The sequence below is a fragment of the Bubalus bubalis genome, chromosome 4 (assembly GCF_019923935.1).
Source record: "Bubalus bubalis isolate 160015118507 breed Murrah chromosome 4, NDDB_SH_1, whole genome shotgun sequence".
NCBI lineage: Eukaryota > Metazoa > Chordata > Mammalia > Artiodactyla > Bovidae > Bubalus > Bubalus bubalis.
In genome coordinates, this window is record NC_059160.1 from 109047382 (window position 1) to 109069283 (window position 21902).

At 36.8% G+C, this 21902-nt stretch overlaps 2 protein-coding genes across 15 annotated transcripts in view; both read left to right on the forward strand.

Moving 5' to 3' along the window:
• The window catches only part of PPFIA2 (PTPRF interacting protein alpha 2), a 493970-nt gene that overhangs the window by 397535 nt on the left and 74533 nt on the right, over positions 1-21902 (forward strand). For all 14 annotated transcript variants that reach the window (XM_044941884.2, XM_044941885.2, XM_044941887.2 and 11 more), the window contains 6 exons: positions 332-467; positions 1817-2037; positions 8357-8594; positions 12253-12282; positions 17136-17266; positions 19220-19374. In XM_044941884.2, coding sequence (XP_044797819.1) covers positions 332-467; positions 1817-2037; positions 8357-8594; positions 12253-12282; positions 17136-17266; positions 19220-19374 — 911 coding nt within the window. The remainder of the gene's footprint in view (positions 1-331; positions 468-1816; positions 2038-8356; positions 8595-12252; positions 12283-17135; positions 17267-19219; positions 19375-21902) is intronic.
• Positions 14258-15010, forward strand: LOC102393049 (intraflagellar transport protein 22 homolog). The gene has a single exon (XM_044941896.2). The coding sequence runs from the start codon at positions 14470-14472 to the stop codon at positions 14938-14940; it is 471 nt and encodes a 156-aa protein (XP_044797831.2). The 5' UTR covers positions 14258-14469; the 3' UTR covers positions 14941-15010.

Sequence of the window (21902 nt, forward strand, 5' to 3'; positions counted from 1 at the left end):
CACAGTGATAAATAAAATGTATTGGATTATCCACTAAATAGCTCAAAATAAAAGAGTTGTCAGAATATAAGCCAGTGGATTTTGGTTGTCAATCTTAACATGTTTCAATTGACTAGGGAGTTTGAAAATGATAATGAATGAACAGAAAGGCTTTTTACTATTCTAAAATGAACCTGATCTTCAGAATGAACCTGAGACTGGAATTTATGATGTAAGCCTCTGAAGAGACCTCTAAGATTCATAACATGTTTTCCTCCCCCTTGAGCGTTTGAGTTTTGTTGCCAATTAAGTGGTGGATGGTGATTTGCTGATAAGTTTTCCTCATTTCCAGAACTCATCTAGACACCTCAGCCGAGCTGCGGTATTCTGTTGGATCCCTAGTGGACAGCCAGTCTGATTACAGAACAACTAAAGTAATAAGAAGACCAAGGAGAGGCCGCATGGGTGTGCGGAGAGATGAGACAAAGGTTAAGCTTTTGATTTCAAGTCTTTGATGGTTTAAGTAAATATGCTCTTCCATTTTGGATAGTATTTTTATACTGAAAGCATTCATTTTTGTTAGTTTCATGTGTTATATATGACAGATTTTTTTTTTAACTATAGGTAACATAAAACCCCTGTGCATGTGCTAAGTTACTTTAGTCATGTCTGACTCTTTATGACTGTATGGACTATAGCCCACCAGGCTCTTCTGTTCGTGGGACTCTCCAGGCAAGAATCCCCTTCTCCAGGGGGATCTTCTCGACCCAGGGATCAAACGTGCATCTCTTATATCTCCTGCTTTGACAGGCAGGTTCTTTACCACTAGCACCACCTGGGAAGTCCAACATAAAACACCTACTAGGTACCAAAAGTTGAACTAAGCATGTGTCAAGTATTTATTCATGTAACCTTATAAATTGAGTACTATTTTATACTAATTTCATGTATGAAAAAAATTGAAGCTCAGAAATTTTACGTGTCCTACCTTGCATAGTCAGCCAAGTGATGAGTCTAAACTTGTGTCTGTATTTGAGTGATTTCAAATTATGCCATGTGGCCAAAAATGGCCTTTTGGACAATATCACTTTTGTGGTGCCCCCCCAAATCATTTTACATCATCACAAAAATGAAAACCCACTTGTAAATAGCAGGAAATCTAGGACTGCTCTCTTTCTTTCAGCCATCTCCTGCCTTCAGGTCATAGCCTGAAATTTCAAGCACTGGTCTCTTGGTTACTTAAGACTGTTACTCATATGGAGGATTTATTGTATTAATTTTAAAAACATAGTCGTGTAAATTGATGTGCCTTGGGCTTAAAAAAATCAATGAGGCATTTAAGCAACCAGAGCAGTGGAGATTAAATTAAATTTTTTCAATGTTTTTGCTACTTTGTTAGAATACAGGAGAAAGAATTCCTGTGTAATTTATTGTGTGATAATATTTGTTCCCTCAGGCTAATTATTAATAGTATAAGAAATGGAAATGCTTAAGTACAAGTAAATAGAGATTGTTACATTTACAAAACGTGAAAACATTGGAAACATAGATCTTTTAAAATAAGTACTACCTTGAATTGAAGTTGAACTAAAAATCATGCAGAAGTTTAACATTTTTATTCCTTTTAAAATATTGATATTTATGCTGAAATTAGTACCTTCCATTACTTAAGTATCAAGGAACTATCTTATTGACATGATAAATAAAATGTTAATAATCAATTCTGCTTTTGCCAAGGAAGCTGTAAAAGCATGTGTGTTTTTGGTTTTTATTTTCAAAATAGTGCTTTGAAAATGAACAAGATGAAATATACTGTAATTTTTCTTTTACCTTCCAGGTGAAATCTCTTGGAGATCATGAGTGGAATAGAACTCAACAAATTGGAGTGCTAAGCAGCCACCCTTTTGAAAGTGACACAGAGATGTCTGACATTGATGATGACGATAGAGAAACAATTTTCAGCTCAATGGATCTTCTCTCTCCAAGTGGTCATTCTGATGCCCAGACACTGGCCATGATGCTTCAGGAACAACTGGATGCGATCAACAAGGAAATCAGGTGAGTTCAATGATTTCTGATGGTCTCAAGGGATTGGTAGACCTTGATTCTAAAATTGTGATCATCAAATCAGAAGCACTGGCATCCAGATACTCAGACCTCACTCTGCGCCTACGGAATTATAATGTACAATTTCACAGTTTCCCAGGATAAACTTAGGACAGCTTTTATAAGAAACATATGTGAAAAATGCAGATTAATGATGTTCAGTTCAGTTCAGTTACTCAGTCGTGTCCGACTCTTTGCGACCCCATGAATTGCAGCACACCAGGCCTCCCTGTCCATCACCAACTCCCGGAGTTCACTCAGACTCACGTCCATCGAGTCAGTGATGCCATCCAGCCATCTCATCCTCTGTCGTCCCCTTCTCCTCCTGCCCCCAATCCCTGCCAGCATCAGAGTCTTTTCCAATGAGTCAACTCCTCGCACGAGGTTGCCAAAGTACTGGAGTTTCAGCTTTAGCAGCATTCTTTCCAAAGAACACCCAGGACTGATCTCCTTTAGAATGGACTGTTTGGATCTCCTTGCAGTCAATGATATTAGAGCAATATAAATGAATGAGGTAAAGGTGAAATCTTCGATCAGTTTTCCAAATGAATTGAATATCTGAGTAGCACTGGATCTTTAGTTTGATTAAACTTCAACCTATCTCTTACTCAACTAGTTCCTCTAATTTGATTTTCCTTTACAATTAATAGAATGCCTAGAGTTTAAAACTGTATTTTTTTATTTAGCAAAACCATGTCACCTCTCACCAGGTTTTTCTGGAGTCGTGTATGGCCAATCATTTTAAAGTACAAAATTTCTTTTTTTTTTGAAGAAGAGGCAGTTTTTCCATTGGAATGTGTTTAAACATTATTAATGTTGTACTATGTTACGTTATTAAAACTTGCTTTGGGATTCTGATCTTTGGGTGAAGTTAAAAGGTACCATGATAATAAACTTCAGACTAACAGAATTCATATTCTTTGTGTAAGTGAAATATTATAATTAAGAGTAATTATATTAGAGTTTTTAATAATGTCATTTCTTAGAGAAGTCTAAGATTCAGAGCAAAATTGAGAGAAAAGTGGAGTGAGTTCCCATATACCTCCTGGCCTCAAACATGCATATCCTCCCCCATTGTCAACATCCTTAATAAGAGTAGTTTTTGTTACAACTGATGAACTTACATTGATGCAGCATATTTTTCTAATCCATAATTTACATTCTGGTTCACCCTTTTTTTTTTTTTAATGTCATTTTATTGTGGTAAAGAGGCTTCCCTGGTGGCTCAGACAGTAAAGAATCTTCCTGCAATCCAGGAGACCTGGATTTGATCTGTAAATTGGGAAGATCCCCTGAAGAAGAGAATGGCTACCTGCTCTAGTATTCTTGCCTGAGAAATTCCATAGACAGAGGAGCCTGGAAGGCTACAGTCCATGGGGTCACAAAGAATCGGACATGACTGAGCGACTAACACTATTGTAGTAAAAGTCACATAATATAGAACATACTGTTTTAACCACTTCATGCAAAAACTGGCACAGTAAAGGACAGAAATGGTATGGATCTAAGAGAAACAGGAGATGTTAACAAGAGGTGGCAAGAATACACAGATCTATACAAAAAAGATCTTAATGACCCAGATAACCGTGATGGTGTATCACTCACCTAGAGCCAGACATCCTCAACTATGAAGTCAAGTGGGCCTTAGGAAACATCACTATGAACAAAACTAGTGGAGGTGATGGAATTCCAGCTGAACTATTTCAAATCCTAAGAGATGATGCTTTAAAGTGCTGCACTCAATATACCAGCAAATTCAGAAAACTCAACAGTGGCCACAGGACTGGAAAAGGTCAGTTTTCATTCCAATCCCAAAGAAAGGCAATGCCAAAGAATGTTCAAACCACCACACAATTGCACTCATTTCACATGTAGCAAGATAATGCTCAAAATTCTTCAAGCTGGGCTAAAACAGCATGTGAACTGAAAACTTCCAGATGTTCAAACTGGATTTAGAAAAGGCAGAGGAACCAGAGATCAAATTGCCAAATCCATTGGATCATTGAAAAAGAAAGAGTTCCAGAAAAACATCTACTTCTTCTTTATTGACTATGCCAAAGCTTTTCACTGTGTGGTATGGAAACTTCTGAAAGAGATGGGAATACCAGATCACCTAACCTGCCTCCTGAGAAATCTGTATGCAGGTCAAGAAGCAGCAGGTAGAATCAGACATGAAACAATGGATTGGTTCCAAATTGGAAAAGGAGTATGCCAAGGCTGTATACTGTCACCCTGCTTATTTAACTGATATGAGGAGTACATCGTGTGAAATGCTGGGCTGGATGAAGCACAAGCTGGAATCAAGATTTCCAGGAGAAATATCAATAATCTCAGATATGCAGATGACACCATCCTTATGTCAGAAAGCAAAGAGAAACTAAAGAGTCTCTTGATGAAGGCGAAAGAGGAGAGTGAAAAAGCTGACTTAAAACTCAATATTCAAAAAACAAAGATCATGGCATCTGGTCCCATCACTTCATGGGAAGTAGATGGGGAAACAGTGGAAACAGTGGCTGACTTTATTTTCTTGGGTTCCAAAATCACTGAAGACGGTGACTGCAGCCATTAAATTAAAAGACACTTGCTCCTTGGAAGAAAAGTTATGACCAACCTAGACAGCATATTAAAAAGCAGAGACATTACTTTGCTCACAAAGGTCTATATAACCAAAGCTATGGTTTTTCCAGTAGTCATGTATGGGTATGAGAGTTGGACCATAAAGAAGGCTGAGCACCTAAGAATTGATACTTTTGAACTGTGGTGTTGGAGAAGACTGTTGAGAGTCCCTTGGACCGCAAGCAGATCAAACTAGTCAATCCTAAAGAAAATCAGTCCTGAATATTCACTGGAGGGACAGATGCTGGAGCTGAAGCTCCCATACTTCGGCCAGCTGATATGAAGAACCAACTCATTAGAAAAGACCCTCATACTGAGAAAGATTGAAGGCAGGAGGAGAAGAGGATGACAGAGGCTGAGATGATTGGATGGCATCACTGACTCAGTGAACATGAGTTTGAGCAAACTCCAGGAGATGGAGAAGGACAGTGAAGCCAGGCTTGTTTCAGTCCATGGGGTCTCAAAGAGTCAAGCATGACTGAGCAATTGAACAACAACATTTTAACCATGTTTATCTGTAGAGTTCAGTAACATGAAGTACATTCACATTGTTCTGCAACTCTTAACGTCACCCATCTTCTGAATTTTTACCTTCCTGGACTGAAACTCTGTCCCCATTAAACACTAACTCACCATTCACCCTCCCCACCCTACCCCATGTCCTGGTTCCTGGCATCTACCAATGTACTTTCTGATGCTATGAACCTGACTATTCTGAATACCTCATATCAGAGGAATCAAACAGTATTTGCACATTTTGGTTCACTGTTGGTTGTCTGAAAATGCATGATGATGTATACCCAATATCATGATATCATACAGACAGAATATTTTTACTGTCCTAAAAACTCACTGTGCTCTGTCTATTCTATTCAACCCTCTCCCCCTCCCAACCCCTGGAAATCACTAATTTTTTGGGGGGGATCCAAGGTTGCCTTTTCCAGAGTGTCATATATTTGGACTCATACAATATGTAGCCTCTTCAGATTGGTTTATTTCATTTAATCATATGCATTTATTGTTCCCCCACATCTCTTCATGGCTTGATAGCTCATTTCATTTTAGCTCCGAATGTTATTCCATTGTATAAATGTACCAGTTTATGTATCCATTCACCTACTGAAGGATATCTTAGTTGTTTCTAAGTTTGGACAATCATGGATAAAATTGTTCTAAACCTCTATGCGCAGGTTTTTGTGTGGACCTCAGCTTTCATATTCTTTGGGTAAATATCAAGGAACACAATTATTGAATTATATATTAAGAATATGTTTAGTTTTGTAAGAAATTGCCAAACTTTTCCAAAGTAAATATGTAAAAAGAAAACTTTGTGGTGATCATTACCTTGAAATTAAAGATTATATATCACTGGAAATCACAGTAATCCATTTATACTTAAGAGGAAGTTATCTCAGGATGCATCAAATTGCCAACATCTGCTGGATCATGGAAAAAAGCAAGAGAGTTCCAGAAAAACATCTATTTCTGCTTTCTTGACTATGCCAGAGCCTTTGACTGTGTGGATCACAATACACTGTGGAAAATTCTGAAAGAGATGGGAATACCAGACCACCTCACCTGCCTCTTGAGAAACCTATATGCAGGTCAGGAAGCAACAGTTAGAACTGGACATGGAACAACAGACTGGTTCCAAATAGGAAAAGGAGTACGTTAAGGCTGTATATTGTCACCCTGCTTATTTAACTTATATGCAGAGTACATCATGAGAAACGCTGGGCTGGAAGAAGCACAAGCTGGAATCAAGAATGCTGGGAGAAATATCAATCACCTCAGATATGCAGATGACACCATCCTTATGGCAGAAAGTGAAGAGGAACTAAAACACCTCTTGATGAAAGTGAAAGAGGAGAGTGAAAAAGTTGGCTTAAAGCTAAACATTCAGAAAACGAAGATCATGGCATCTGGTCCCATCACTTCATGGGAAATAGATGGGGAAACAGTGGAAACAGTGTCAGACTATTTTGGGGCCTCCAAAATCACTTCAGGTGGTGATTGCAGCCATGAAATTAAAAGACGCTTACTCCTAGGAAGGAAAGTTATGACCAACCTAGACAGCATATTAAAAAGCAGAGATATTACTTTGCCAACAAAGGTACATCTAGTCAAGACTATGGTTTTTCCAGTGGTCATGTATGGATGTGAGAGTTGGACTGTTAAGAAAGCTGAGCACCAAATAATTGATGCTTTTGAACTGTGGTGTTGGGTAAGACTTTTGAGAGTCCCTTGGACTGCAAGATCTAAGCAGTCCATCCTAGGAGACCAGTTCTGGGTGTTCATTGGAAGGACTGATGTTGAAGCTGAAACTCCAGTACTTTGGCCACCTCATGCAAAGTGTTGACTCATTGGAAAAGACCCTGATGTGGGGAAAGATTGAAGGCAGGAGGAGAAGGGGACGACAGAGGATGAGATGGCTGGATGGCATCACTGACTCGATGCACATGAGTCTGAGTGAACTCCGGGAGTTGGTGATGGACAGGGAGGCCTGGCGTGCTGTGATTCATGGGGTCGCAAAGAGTCGGAAACGACTGAGCGACTGAACTGAACTGAACTGATCTCAGGAGAGATGTTTCTAACCCCCATTTTTCAAATAAACTATATAGGTACACAGTTTTATTATAGCAATATGCAAATTGTGTATAGATTCAGCTTAAATAGGATCTTTGCAGCAACCCCGCTAATGTTCTTTATTCTTTGTGTCTTTGTAATAAATAATTTATGTATATTCTTGAAATTTCTCCCTGATAAAGAAAAAGAGTAATAGTGATTTGTCTTCTCAGAAGCATTTACAGCAACAATTTTTCTTAAAACATTTAACTATCTAGCATATATACATTATTTAAATTGGTTAGTGCTTATATAAAAGCAAGTTGGCTAAGTCAGGGTTTTATTTGGTCAAATTATAATTATGAATGACCATTTTTTGAGGAGTCTATCAATCATACTTTTTCATTGGATAGGATATAAGAGTCAATGACCTTGTTGAGACTTGAGTTCTTAAAAGTCTCACATATTAGTTCCTAAGTGCAAATGTAAGATTAAGATTAGAGGCAGTAATTAACTAGACACTCAAAGTTTTAAAAGAGTTTTAACAGGTAGTAGTATAGAAAACGGAGAAGGCAATGGCACCCCACTCCAGTAGTCTTGCCTGGAAAATCCCATGGATGGAGGAGCCTGGTAGGCTGCAGTCCATGGGGTCGTGAAGAGTAGGACACGACTGAGCAACTTCACTTTCCCTTTTCACTTTCATGCATTGGAGAAGGAAATGGCAACCCACTCCAGTGTTCTTGCCTGGAGAATCCCAGGGACAGGGGCGCCTGGTGGGCTGCCGTCTATGGGGTTGCACAGAATCCGACACGACTGAAGCAACTTAGCAGCAGCAGCAGCAGTATAGAAAGGGTATCAAACTGTAAACCCAAGGGATTATATGTCATTTGAAAAGAAAGATTTTCTAGTTCTCAGCCAAGAAGTCTCTGGAGTTTATTGAAAGTTATATTGTCTAGGGAAAAAATAAAAATGTTCGATTTGACATAAAAATATTCACAGTTATTTATTCATTTATTTATTTGATGAATTCCAAATATTAATAACTTTATAACAACATGTAATGTATCAAAATTAAACTAATATCTTTCAGACTAATTCAAGAAGAAAAAGAATCCACAGAGTTACGTGCTGAAGAAATTGAGAACAGAGTGGCTAGTGTGAGTCTGGAAGGCCTGAATTTAGCAAGGGTCCACCCAGGTACCTCCATCACTGCCTCGGTCACAGCTTCTTCGCTGGCCAGCTCATCTCCCCCTAGTGGACACTCAACACCAAAGCTCACACCTCGAAGTCCTGCCAGGGAAATGGACCGGATGGGAGTCATGACACTGGTATGATGTGTCCAGAGAACCTTTGCTTCCATTAGAATTACTGATGCATTAGCTAAAATTTAGTGGATATTTCTTCTCATCTAAAAGCTTTCTGTGTGTTTTATCATTTTTCTTTTTTTTCTTAATAAACCTATGTGATAAGTACAAATATTAATCCCACTGTAAAATAACGAAATGAAGCCTACACAGCTATAATTTCCCAAGGCCACATAATTAGTAAATGGAAGGAAGAGCAGAAATCTAAATATCACATCAGAAATCTGAATAATTTAAACCATTAAGGTCATTTTTACTTATGACATCTTGATGAAGTACATTGAGACTGGGTGTTTTTTTTTAACACAGTAAGTTTCAAAATTATTTATTATAATTTCTTCAATACACCAACATAGAATGTTATAATTTTATAATGTAAAATTATAATTCTAAAAGAAGAGCTTAAATTCTAAAACAATAGCAGCAATTTCCTGAGCTTTATAATTCCATGTCAAAAGTTTCACCCTTCTTTATCCTTTAATCTTTTATTTCATGTATCTTCATTTGAGATTAAAAGTCAGAAATCTAAATTACGAAGTACTCTTAACATATGAAAGAAAAATTAAAATACCCCTTGCCAAAAATAATGTAGGTAGAGTGACTGCTGACTGTCATGATGTTTAGTCACTTTATTCTCATGACAACATTTGAAAATCTAAGGGCGTTATCTTGACCATAAGTAATTGAAATGTTGAGAGTATGGATAAGTGTCCTTGTTCAACACAGCTAGTAAAGAGGAGCTGAATTTTTCTTCAAATTTGCTAGGTCAAAAGCATATACTATTTTATCTTTGTTGTTTTCAGTGATTAGGAGGGAAATATATTTCAATATATTTTCTGTGATTACCTGGGAAATATGTTGAAAGGACAACAATAGTGAAGATTTAAATATTCTGAACTCTTTATGAGGGGAAAATCTGTGTTTTGTCATGAATATTAGAACTATATTAAAACAATAAAATTTATATTAAAAATAAAAGTTTGGAGATGGAGATTAATTAAAATGCAAATAGATCAAATAATAGATGGTATACTGCAAAAATCTAGTACAAGTATAACAAGTGGAGGAGAAATTAATAATAGGACAGAAGAATATGAATATTAAGTGTATATAGTATTTCTGGTCAGAAGGCTGTGAAGCCTCTATAAAAAGTGTCACATTGCCTGTATCTGTGTACATGTGTATAATATATGAACAATGAAGTTTAACTCAATTTCTAAATGATCATTGAATAAATCTTTTAAAAAAATATGTTGCAATAATGTGTATTGAGGCAAAAAATGGCATTAGAATTAATATATATATAAATGCACACATGTGTGCATATATGTATGTCTGTGTGTGTGTGTGTATATACAATATTCTCACCCCAAGGGGAAAACTACCTTGTAAGTAAATAATTTTTAGATTTTATCTTCATAAAATTTCTACTATGTATATCAGTTTAGGTATGTTTTTCTTTAATTTTGCAACTGAAAATTGGAACAGAAGGCTATTTATGAGGCAGTATTTCCTATATCCAAAGTCTTTACAACTATGAAACTTCCAGGCAATAAAATCTATATATAAAAGAGAAATGATGAAAAAAAATTAAAAAGGAAATACCTCCTTCAACCATTGAGTATCCTGCTGCTGCTGCTGCTGCTAAGTCGCTTCAGTTGTGTCCTATTCCTTGCTTATTTCCAGATGGAAAATCCAAATAAAGACCAACTAATCAAAGCGGATCCCAGCTAGAAACAGCACAACCTTTTAGCCAATGTACTAAGATAAACTAACCAAATATACTGAGCTACATTTTAATCTATGACCAAATTATGATCTCCTTATTTTAGAAATTTAGGAACCGAACTTCCTTGGTGGTCCAGTGGTTAAGACTCCACATGTCCACTAAAGGGAACACAGTTTTGATCCTTAGTCAGGGAACTGAAATCCCACAGGCTGTGGGGTATGCCCTCCCCTCTAAAATCCGGGAACCATCCATCTGATTAGAGTCATTAAAAATGATATTGTATTTGGCTTAGTTTATGCATGTGTAATTTATGCTATGTATTGATGATCTACTTGTCATCAAAGCTGTAGTTAGAATATTGGCCCACAAGGGTATAATTTACCTAGCATTCAAGCCAAGAAAACTTTGGTTATTTCTGTATTGCTATTATTTTCAACACTTTTTCAACCTATTATTTTGACCTTTTAAGTATTTTCATTATATATTAGCATTATAACTCTTGACAGTGTTGTTATGTTTATAATAACAAAATAATATATTTGTATCCATTTAGACTTAATGTTTGGTTGTGTATGAATAGGATGCCACTGCTCTCATGCATTTTCTTGAGCAGTTATAAATAAAACAATGGTAAATGAACATTATTATACTATAATTAGAGTACTTAAAAGCTATTTGGAGAATTTCCTGAGGATAAAAAGCAAAAAGGTAAACAAAAATTAAACATTTAAAATGTTTAATATCTGACTCAATAAAACAAAAAATAAAATCCAGGAGGTCCTTATCACCTAGTAGAACTTTGTCATCAAATTCATTATTGTTACAGTGAAAGACAGGTTTTACTTTACCTGTAGAAAATATTGGAGGAAAAAATAATTTTGTTGGATGTAATTCATGTTTTAATATAAATTTGAAATCAAAGCAAAATTTGAAATTCTAAAGACAGACAAGCAGAGATTTAAAAGACATTGTATTCACTCATATTGTTTATATTTACAAATTTAGCAAACATAGGTAGGTATTTGTCCTGGTAATAAAACCTATTGATATATCCCTTTACCTCACCACAAATCCAGAGGCATACATAACGTTAGTGATATCTAGTTATTTAGAATATTGAATGAGGTAAATCAACCCAATTTTCCAGAGCAACAGAAATGTAAACTATAATGAAATAGTTTAACAAGTGTTTTCCTTACATAAGAAAAATTAACAAATATTAAGTGAATAAGTTTTATCTGAGGTCATAAAGAAATAACTTTTTCATTTTGTTTAATTCTGTAAGAGAGCACTATGAAGAAAAGAGAAGCCCCAGATATATGCTGTACTTACTGAAGCCAGAGTTTTCGGTATTTGGGTAATAGCATCTGAGAAAGCAGAAGCTTTCAGTATTTCAGATGTCAGAAAGTTTGAGATCACGTAGGAATAGCATAACTGCCCAAAGGAGATCCAAGGCCCGCATAGGCAAGATAAAAGGGAATGTTTATAAACTACTTGTGTGTGCATTGGCTCTCCCTTTACACATAATCTTCTTCACTCCCATCTATATTTCCTTGGGAGGATATAGTCCCATGTCTACTTCTGGCTAGTCACTTCATGTATGTTTCATATTCCCTAAGGTCTGTGTCTCGCAGCTCATGTTTCAGGTACGTACACATGATCCCTTCATGAAGACCTGCCCCTCTACCTTGCCGTTTAGGAAGTTTCCTCTTGAAAATAGCTCCCTGGAGGAATGCTCTTATAGTGATTAAAAGACATTTATTTTGAAAAGAATGGAATTAAAATTTAAAAAAAGAAAGTTAAATTATAGCTACTATTTAAATTTGTGACATGGTCAAATGATAATCATTAACTGGTTCTGTTTTGTGTTGTTTTTATTACTGCCAATCATAGCCAAGTGATCTAAGGAAACATCGGAGAAAGGTACTGTACATTTCTTTGATATGATTACTAATTGAATGTTGTTTTTTCTATGAAAGATTTAAAATTATCTTTCTGATAATTGAAGCATTTTATTAACATAAAAATATTAAAAACATTTAAGTGCTTTTGAATTGCTTAAATGCAATCATAAGAGCAAATGTCTAAAGATAAAATTGTTTATACTTTCTAGGGTAATGTTTAGACTGTGGGGACTAAATTATCCTGATTTTCCACAGAATTTTTAGACCTCTTTTGGAATAATTAGGTAGTTTACTGTTGATACTAGAACAGTGATGTTTGTTTTAAAATGTAGGTTTTAACGTTGTTGTTGTTCAGTCACTAAGTCATGTCTGATTCTTTGTGACCTCATGAACTGCAGCACACCAGGCTTCACTGTCCTTCACTATCTCCCAGAGTTTACTTAGTTACATAAGACAAGCAAATCAAGAAACAATTACCAATAAAAGATAAAAGATAGCTTTTACTATCTTTAGTAAATAAAAGATAGCTTTTATCTTTTAATAAAAGATAAAAGATAGCTTCTTACTCATACTTCCCAAGAGCCCGGGCATGCCATGATATGTCTGGCCAAGGGGAAGCACCAGGTCAGGACTCAGAAAGTGTGAGGAGAAATCATGGGCAGGAATGTTTATTGTGAAGGTAAATGGGGTCGCAAAGAGTCGGACACGACTGAGCGACTGAACTGAACTGAACTGAAGGTTAGCAGGCTTAGGACTGACTAGTTTGAATCATTTCAGTGGATCATAGGGTCTAAGGTCTATCTCTAGTTGTCTGACACCTAGCCTGTGATGATTAAGGCAGAAGAATAGTGTCTCCTAGAGGGTAAGGGCTTCCCGCATAGCTCAGTTGGTAAAGAATCTGCCTGCAGTTCAGGAGACCCAGGCTCTATCCCTGGGTCAGGAAGATCCCCTGGAGAAGGGAATGGCAACCCACTCCAGTATTCTTGCCTGAGAAATCCCATGGACAGAGGAGCCTGGCGGGCTACAGTCCAGGGGTTTGCAAGAGTCAGACACAATTTAGTGACTGAACCACAATCAGAGTGCAAGAGCCAGATAGAAAAGATGATTTGGGATACTGATCTAGAGTGTTTGGTGTGCATATGGAAGGCACACTCCAGGAACATAGTTTGCTATCTCTAGGAATTAGCTAGCCCAGGGAGGGGCAGTCTCAGCATGGCTCCAGATACTACTTTGCAGTTTAGAATGAAGTCAAGAGAATAAATCTTGGGTATAGGAAACAAGCTTCTCTTGTGGCTCAGCTGGTAAAGCATCTGCCCACAATGCAGGAGACCTGGGTTTGATCCCTGGGTTAGAAACAAAATGGAATAAAGTTCAGATTCACAAAACATTGTGTTAGATAATTGAGAGTGGCAGAGCTCAGATTCAGGAAATCAGATGGGACAAATTTTAAAGATTCCACCTACTATCTAATACATAAATAAATCTATTTTTCAGCATCTTCAAGCTGTGATAATCAGCCTATGCCCAAATACTTCTGCAACTAGGGAACTTTTGTTTTTTTAATTAAGGGAATCATAGTATGCTTACATGACCTAAATTGATTGAATTTTCTTTTTATTGTCCATCATCTATCTTCTTTTAATATCTTCTCCTTGACGCTATCCTTTAGTTCTCAACTGCCAAATTTTTCACGCATAATGTTATTACCATTTGTCTTTGACTTCCTTCACCACTTAAAAGGATTATACCGGAAATACAGGAAGAAATCTGAGTATATGATATGTGAAATAATTTCAGTGTGCATAAGAGGGGAAAAAAATGTAAAGGAAGATCTTGTGCAGAAATAAAGCCTCGGGGAATTTAGGGAATACAGAAAGATGATTGGTAAGAAAGGAAGGTTATAGTGCGGTGATTTCCGCTCCACGCAGACTGCGGCGCGGACTCAAGCGGCGCCTGCATGGGTCCGGGACCGAGTTGCTGAAGGCCCAAGTCCTCCTTGGGGGGCCCTGCGAGAGTGGAAAAACCATTTTGGCCTACTTTCTGACACAAGCTTCTGACATCACTGAATACAACCCAACCCAAGGAGTGAGGATCCTGGAATTTGAGAATCCACGTGTTACCAGCAAACAACAAAGTCGCGGGGTGTGAATTTGAGCTCTGGGATTGTGGTGGTGATCCAGAGTTCGAGTCTTACTGGCGAGCCCTGATGAAGGACTCTCATGGGGTGGTGATCGTCTTCAATGCCAGCATCCTAAGTCACCTGAAGGAAATTGAGATGTGGTATTCCTGTTTCGTCCAGCAGCAGTTCTTACAGAATACTCCGTGTCTGTTAACTGCACACCACAAACCAGGCTCCGGAAGTGACAAAGAAAACCCAGCTCTGGCACCACCCTTGAACAAGCTGAAGCTGGTGCACTCGAATCTTGAGGATTACCCAGAAGAGATCAGGATGGAATTCATCCAGTATTTAAGAAGCATAATCAACTCAGTGTCCGAGAGCAGAGACCCGGAGGAGATGTCCACATCCCAAATGAAGTTAATGTCAGTGCAGAGCCTGAAGTCCATCCGCCTAAGAAGGTTCTCATCACCCTTTGGCTGTAGAAGGCATTTTCCTTATTTGCCCCAAAGACCAGTCAGCCAGGGAGTTGACTCCCTACCATCTATTCTCTATTCTTAGTTCAGCTGAGAAAATCCTACTGTTGAATTCTGATTCCTTTGCCCCAGATCTCTCCAAAGAGCTGAAAAACCAAGGTGAATTTTTTTTTTTTTTTTTTTTGCCATCTTCCATATGTCATGTCATTCAAGTTGTGGAATTGTAAAAAAAAAAAAAAGAAAAAGAAAGAAAGAAAGATAGGTTATAGAAAGAAAACCACAAACTAACATTTATTGTATATCAGGGTAAGGAGTTATATGCATGATTTAATTTGCACTTCAAAAGAAATTAAACTGAGTATATTCACTTCTATTTTATTGATAAGGAAATTTAATCTTAGAGTAGATAAGTAATTAGTACATGTCACTCAATAAAGAAGAGAAGTCAAGATTCAAATCCATCTCTGAATCTGAAGTCTTTTCCACTTTACTCATATAGTGTGAGATTTAAGTATTATTCAGCAAAAGGGTTTGTGTATAATGTTTTTAAGAGCTGATATTTTGAAAGTTGGCCTAGTTTGACCTGCCATCTGGAGAAAAGAAGGTGTTTTATAAGAGGGTGTCTCAGAGGAAAAGTCTGGAAACAGAAATAATCAGGCTTCCCAGAAACAATTGTGGAAAACAATCTTGGTAAAATAATGGAACTGTGAAAACATAAATATGCATTAGGAAGAGTTTTGAAATACGCTTTACAAATTTAGATGAGATGTGAGTTTAGAAAGGGTTTTCCATAGTATCAACATTATGCTGAAAGCAGTTCTTGAAAAAGATTCTTCTAATAGCACTATATTCATTGAAATGGAGAAAAGAGATCTTATTAAGATCTCTTATCCTGTTAAGGGCTTCTCAGGTGGCTCAGTGGTAAAGAATCCGCCTGCAGTGCAGGAGAAGGAGATGGATGAGTGTTTGATCCCAGGTCAGGAAGAGCCCCAGGAACAACAGATGACAACCCACTCCAGTATTTTTGCCTGGAGAATACCATGAACAGAGGAGCCTGGCAGGCTACAGCCCATGGTGTTGCAAAGACTGAAGCGACTGAGAACACATGCTCTATGCTGGTAAAAGTAACCTAGGTTTGAATGACAAGAGCCCAGACAGACACTTTTATTGTTTCTCCAATACATGAAGTATCACATATAAACGCACTTAAGTATAATAGCTTAATGTAAAGAAAACTAGTGAGACATTTATAGACAAAAGATGAGAACATAGTTTTAAACTTTTTGTTATAGCCCTATTGAGACATTTCTTCATCAGAACTTCTAGAACCATACATCTTTTAGCTACGGTTTCCACAATCTTTCTCTCTCTCTCTCTCTCTCTCTCTCTCTCTCTCTCTATATATATATATATATATATATAGTTTAATGCACAGTGGTACTATGAAAAATGCAGCATTGTTTTTAAAAATCTTTATCGTACAATTCAGTTGGTTGTTGAAAAGTCTTATTTTAATACAGTTCCGTATATCCATCTCTGGCAAAATTTATGGTATCGTGAATTGTTCTGGACTTGGAACTAAATTCTTTAAAGAAATTCCTTTCATCCCATCTGCTTATGGTGATCTGTATGCCTTTCTCAATTTTCCCATAAGAGGTAGTGAAATTAAACAGTTTGCAAAAATTCTATTCTTACCTTTTATTATTCTCACTTTAAAAAAATAGTTTTTTTCTTATAAACTGCAGCTCTTTTTTTTTTTAGTATCTGGGAACACATTTAATTAGCCTGATTTAAAACACCCTATCTGATAACATTTTATTTTGTCAAATTCTCACTTCAAAAGTCTCCCACTTAAAAGATGTCCATGGTATGATAACCTGACTATGCATATTTTTAGTGAATTAGTTCAAATATGTGTTCAATAACTTTGTAAAGCTTTTATATTCTGATATATTTAATGGATTCCAAGATAGCTTTTCCATAGTCCCTGATTATTGATGTATGGTGTTTATTTACGCTTAACTAATATTTTTATGTAGTAAGTCCATTTATGTTTGTGTATGTCTCTTTTAACTGGAGTGTCTTAACTTTTAAATAGTTATGAAATTCCTGCTCTTTAGTAATGTGAGTTTTTATGTGTAAGACTTATATGCCCTAAATTTCTTGTTTTGCTTTAATATTAGAATTACTCCCATAGCCTTGCTTTAATGAGTCTCTGTTTTCATCAGTTTCAGTTAAAATTTAGAAAAAGTGAATCTGGTGTATTTTTTTTGCTTCCAGATTGCAGTGGTAGAAGAAGATGGTCGGGAGGATAAAGCAACCATTAAATGTGAAACTTCTCCTCCCCCTACCCCTAGAGCCGTCAGGATGACTCACACCCTCCCTTCTTCCTACCATAATGACGCCCGAAGGTATGACCTCCCAGCACACTGCCACTGTATGTCCTCCTGCCCCAATAGTCTTCCTTTTAGTGTATCAGACTGCTTAAAATTTATACAAAGTTTTTTATTTGAACTGTAATTCTCCTGCTCCCTCTTCACAATATCACTTGTGAAAAAGCCGAATTTTCATTCTGACATCAAATTTTCATTTTTAGAATTAACTGTATATGTTTAATCTTGTTACTAAGTGGAGTCAAAGTATAGGAAGTACTGGTCAGGACTAGTTACCAAAAACTAAAGAGGTTCCAAGGCAAGACTATAAGCTTGGCTTCTAGTGTAAAGATAATTAAGATCTTCAAATCCATGATTGAACCCCCGCTACTTTTAACAGACAGGTATGTAAATCACCCCATGGGTGCTGCTACTGCCAGCTATAAAGCTCCTCCTTAGAAAAGGAAAAAAAAAAACCTGAAATATTAAAAGAAGAGATAAGTTTACATGGGAAAATACCCTATTTGTCATAGCAACTCTTCATACTGTCCTTTCCATCTGCCTAAAAATTGAAGCAGATTTCTGTAATAACTAATGCCATAAATAAATAAATCTAAGCATACAATTTACATCTTAAATGTATGTTCTTTCACTGTCATCATTTATAGCATCTCTGAACATGTAACTGAATATAATGATTTAAGTAAGAATCTATCGTCTAACTAATGTGTTTTACAATAAACATTTTTGAAAAGACTTTTTTGTGATATCAAACATTTTTTCTTTGTTTTATTTTTATTTCCTAATGTGAAAAGTTATTCCATATTCAAAATTTATACTTAATGTGTTGTGTGTGTTAGTCACTCAGTCGTGTCTGACTCTTTGCAATCCCATGGACAGTAGCCTGCCAGGATCCTTTGTCCATGGAATTCTCCAGGAAAGAGTACTGGAATGGGTTACTATTCCCTTCTCCAGTAGATCTTCCTGACCCAGGGATTGAACCGGGGTCTCCTGCATTGCAGGCAGATTCCTTACTGTCTTACTGAACTCAGATTAATTAAGATGAATAAGTACAGTTAAATAATTCATCATGATACTGTCAAATTAACAGCTATAAAAATGATAACAGTATCATCGAACCTATCCTATTAAAAGTGTTAACTACATTGACCAGGAATGGAACCTAGATCAGCTTGCTTGGAAATCATTTCAGCTTATCAGGTACCAAAAGACCTGAGAACTATAAGGAAAATATACACTGATCACTAGGGTATATGATTTGTTACTTCAAAATCTCACCCAGATGATTTAAAATTTAACAAATTAAGCACAAAAACTGAGAAAGATACCAAGAGGAAAATCCAGTTAAACCATGGGCTAGAATACGAGCATAAACTTCATTAGTTACATTTAAATTTCTTGTCATAGGTCATTATGTTAAAGATCTGAAAAAATAAACTGCAAGAAAGAAATATGTAAAGGGTCCAGGAATAAATTATAGAAGGTCACTTCACATGAACTTAATAAACCAATCTATGTTCACTGGTTGGTTTGATATTGTATGAAAAGTAAAGAAAAAATACTGGGAAAAATATTTTCTAGAGAATATTTGGAGGCTTAGGGTTCTAAGGCTGAGGAAATCATACTTGAATGTGCTTAAGAAGAAACATGGGAGGCAAAGGAGAAAGTAACATTCAAGTGTACTTGTTCCTCCTTTTGTGCCTTTATCAAGGAATTAGGTCTTATGTACCTTATGGAAGATCCCCTGGAGGGCATGGCACCCCATTCCAGTATTCTTGCCTGGAGAAGCCCATGGACAGAGGAGCCTGGCAGGCTACAGTCCATGGGCTCGCAAAGAGTCAGACACGACTGAGTGACTTAGCACGCACGCCCCTTGTGGATGTTGCGGAATTGTCTTGTGACAGGTACAGTCTTGTGTGCCTGGTGAATGTTGCACCAAAGCAAGCAGTTTTCCCTCTTTTGTGTTTGCAGTAGTTTATCTGCCTCCCTTGAGCCCGAAAGCCTTGGGCTTGGCAGTGCCAACAGCAGCCAAGACTCTCTTCACAAAGCCCCCAAGAAGAAAGGAATCAAGTCTTCAATAGGACGTTTGTTTGGTAAAAAAGAAAAAGCTCGTCTTGGGCAACTCCGTAAGTATGCATGTTTGACTTTCCACTGCCACTCATTTTCCTTACTTCTTAATACCCATCTATCTTTCATCTTATTTCCCCTACCTGATAAACTTTCTAGTTTAATCATCTTGTAACCGATTTAGCTGAATAATGCTTGGTAAAAGTTTCAAAGGAAGATATTCTAAAATTTCCAATCCTTGTGATTCCTCTGTTAATAATAATACCGAGAATATAGGTAATTTTAACATTGTGATAGACACAAGGACTCTCAAGACAGGGGTTACTAGTGTCATCCTTGTTTATTGATGAGTAAGCAATGTATTAATAATTAGCCAAACTGGAATATTCCTCCAAGGCCACGTTTCAAAAGCAGCTTGAAACCATTGAGCACACTGCATAGATGTATATAAAAACTAGCTGTGTGTATTTTAAAAGTTTTTCTGTTGAAAAAATTAAGAAACCTACAAAAAAAAATCCAAAATAACTCTTTTTAGGTCAAAATAAAGCATTTAAAGGACCTAGATGTAAAGGGTAAGGTTTCTTTGTTTTAAAGTATTACAACTTTGTATTAACAAACTCTATAGCCTATAAATGGGGAGACAGAGGAAAGGGCAATAGGAGTTTCATTAGAATTACTGTCAGTGACTAATTAACGAAATATGGATCAATACATCTGAAATGACCCTAGGTAAATATATACATATATAGATAGGTTGATAGATAGATGGATGGATAGATAGGTAGATAAATAAATAGATATAGTCTGAAACAAAAAGAATATGTGAATTGTATTTTCTAAATGACGATATATACTCTTGGCTTTTTTTTTTTCCTTTGATGTCATTTTACATATTGAATTTTTATCCTGAAATCCTTTTCGTCATCTTGCTTATTTATGCTTACCTTTAATTTTTCCCTGCTCTTCTCATTCTGTTGAGTTCAGAACTAGAGTTAAATTACAGAGAAAAAGATTTAGAAAAAAATTTAGCTCCTGCTTCTGATGGTAAGTGATGAACAGAATGTGGCACTCCCTTAATACTCATTTTGAGTTCTCAAATAAAGGAATGATTATTCACAAATAATGTCCCATCCCCCAGAATTAGTTTACTGCCCTGGCACTACAAGAATTTCTGAGAATAGTGTTCATATTTGCAGATTTACAACTGTAGTATTATTCAAAAATACCTTCCCCAAGTTCCACAGTGTGAAACCCATAAAAAACGTCAGAAGCCATAGGAAACCCATCTCTGTAACACATGGGCAGTCAACTCTGTGACTGTTACTCAACAGAAGAACAAAACGTTCCTTGGGCTTCTCTTTCTCAGGAAAGGACCCTTTTATGCTAAAAAAAAAAAAAAAAAAAAAAAAGGTGGTTATTTGGGGGATATAAAACACACCAAGACATTATTTTAAAATCTGTTTCACTTGACAACTATTTATTGTCAGAATCAAGATATCTAGGATATAATTTCAAGCCTGCAAAAATATAAAAGCTTCTAGAAACTTAGCCTTTTTACTCATTTTCAGTGACCATGTGTCTCTATGTTAGAACAGATGAGAAGAGAAGAGAATTAATTACAATTATGTTCTTATCAACTCCATCCAAATCAGAAAATAGCAATAGGTTTTCAAGATCACATTGTAGACCTGAGAAGATTGCTGAGTTCTGAGCAATTTTGTTTTGCTCTGTAGAACAATAGAGTATAAACAAAGCTGGTGACAATAGCAGAGTAAGAACTACAATGCTGATGAGGAAGACAAAGACCAAAATCTGCACTTCAGGAGCTGTAGAAAAGCTACATTGTGGGTGGAACAAAGCTCCTGTAGAAACCAAAAATAAAGGTCTTTATTGGATATAGTACTTGAGAAAATAAGGAAACACAGGCACAAGTGAGCTTCAGTACATCATGTTTTGATGTGTTTTGTTTTCTTTTCCTGAAGAGATGGTACCTGGTATCACTAGTGCTTTGGTTGAGGAATATAGACTCATGTTCACGTCGTCCTGAAAAATGCGCTTCCGCGTTGCGAGGGGAAGACCGCGGAAGCGTACCCAAGTCCAGGGGTTGCCACTCGGAGCTGCCGATGCACACATTAGAAGGAATTAGGGAAACATCTCTAAGGATCATGATTTTAATAACTTGATCTAGAGAATTCAGACATGGGAGCACTGTGCCAATATTCTTTCTTTCATCAATGAAAAGAGAAATAGGAGATAGAAGATGATGCCGTGGAAAGTAACATGGTAGAGGGCTGATGGTGTCAAAGCACCAAATTTGAGGTTTAGGACCGTGTCCCAGGTCTTAGAACTCTGGAAGAGTTTAGCTCATAAAGGCAAAGAAACCTAAGTTAACTTGACAATAGTTACGCTGCTGCTGCTGCTGCTAAGTCATGTCAGTCATGTCCGATTCTGTGCGACCCCATAGACGGCAGCCCACCAGGCTCCCCCGTCCCTGGGATTCTCCAGGCAAGAACACTGGAGTGGGTTGCCATTTCTTTCTCCAATGCATGAAAGTGAAGTCGCTCAGTTGTGCCCGACTCTTCACGAC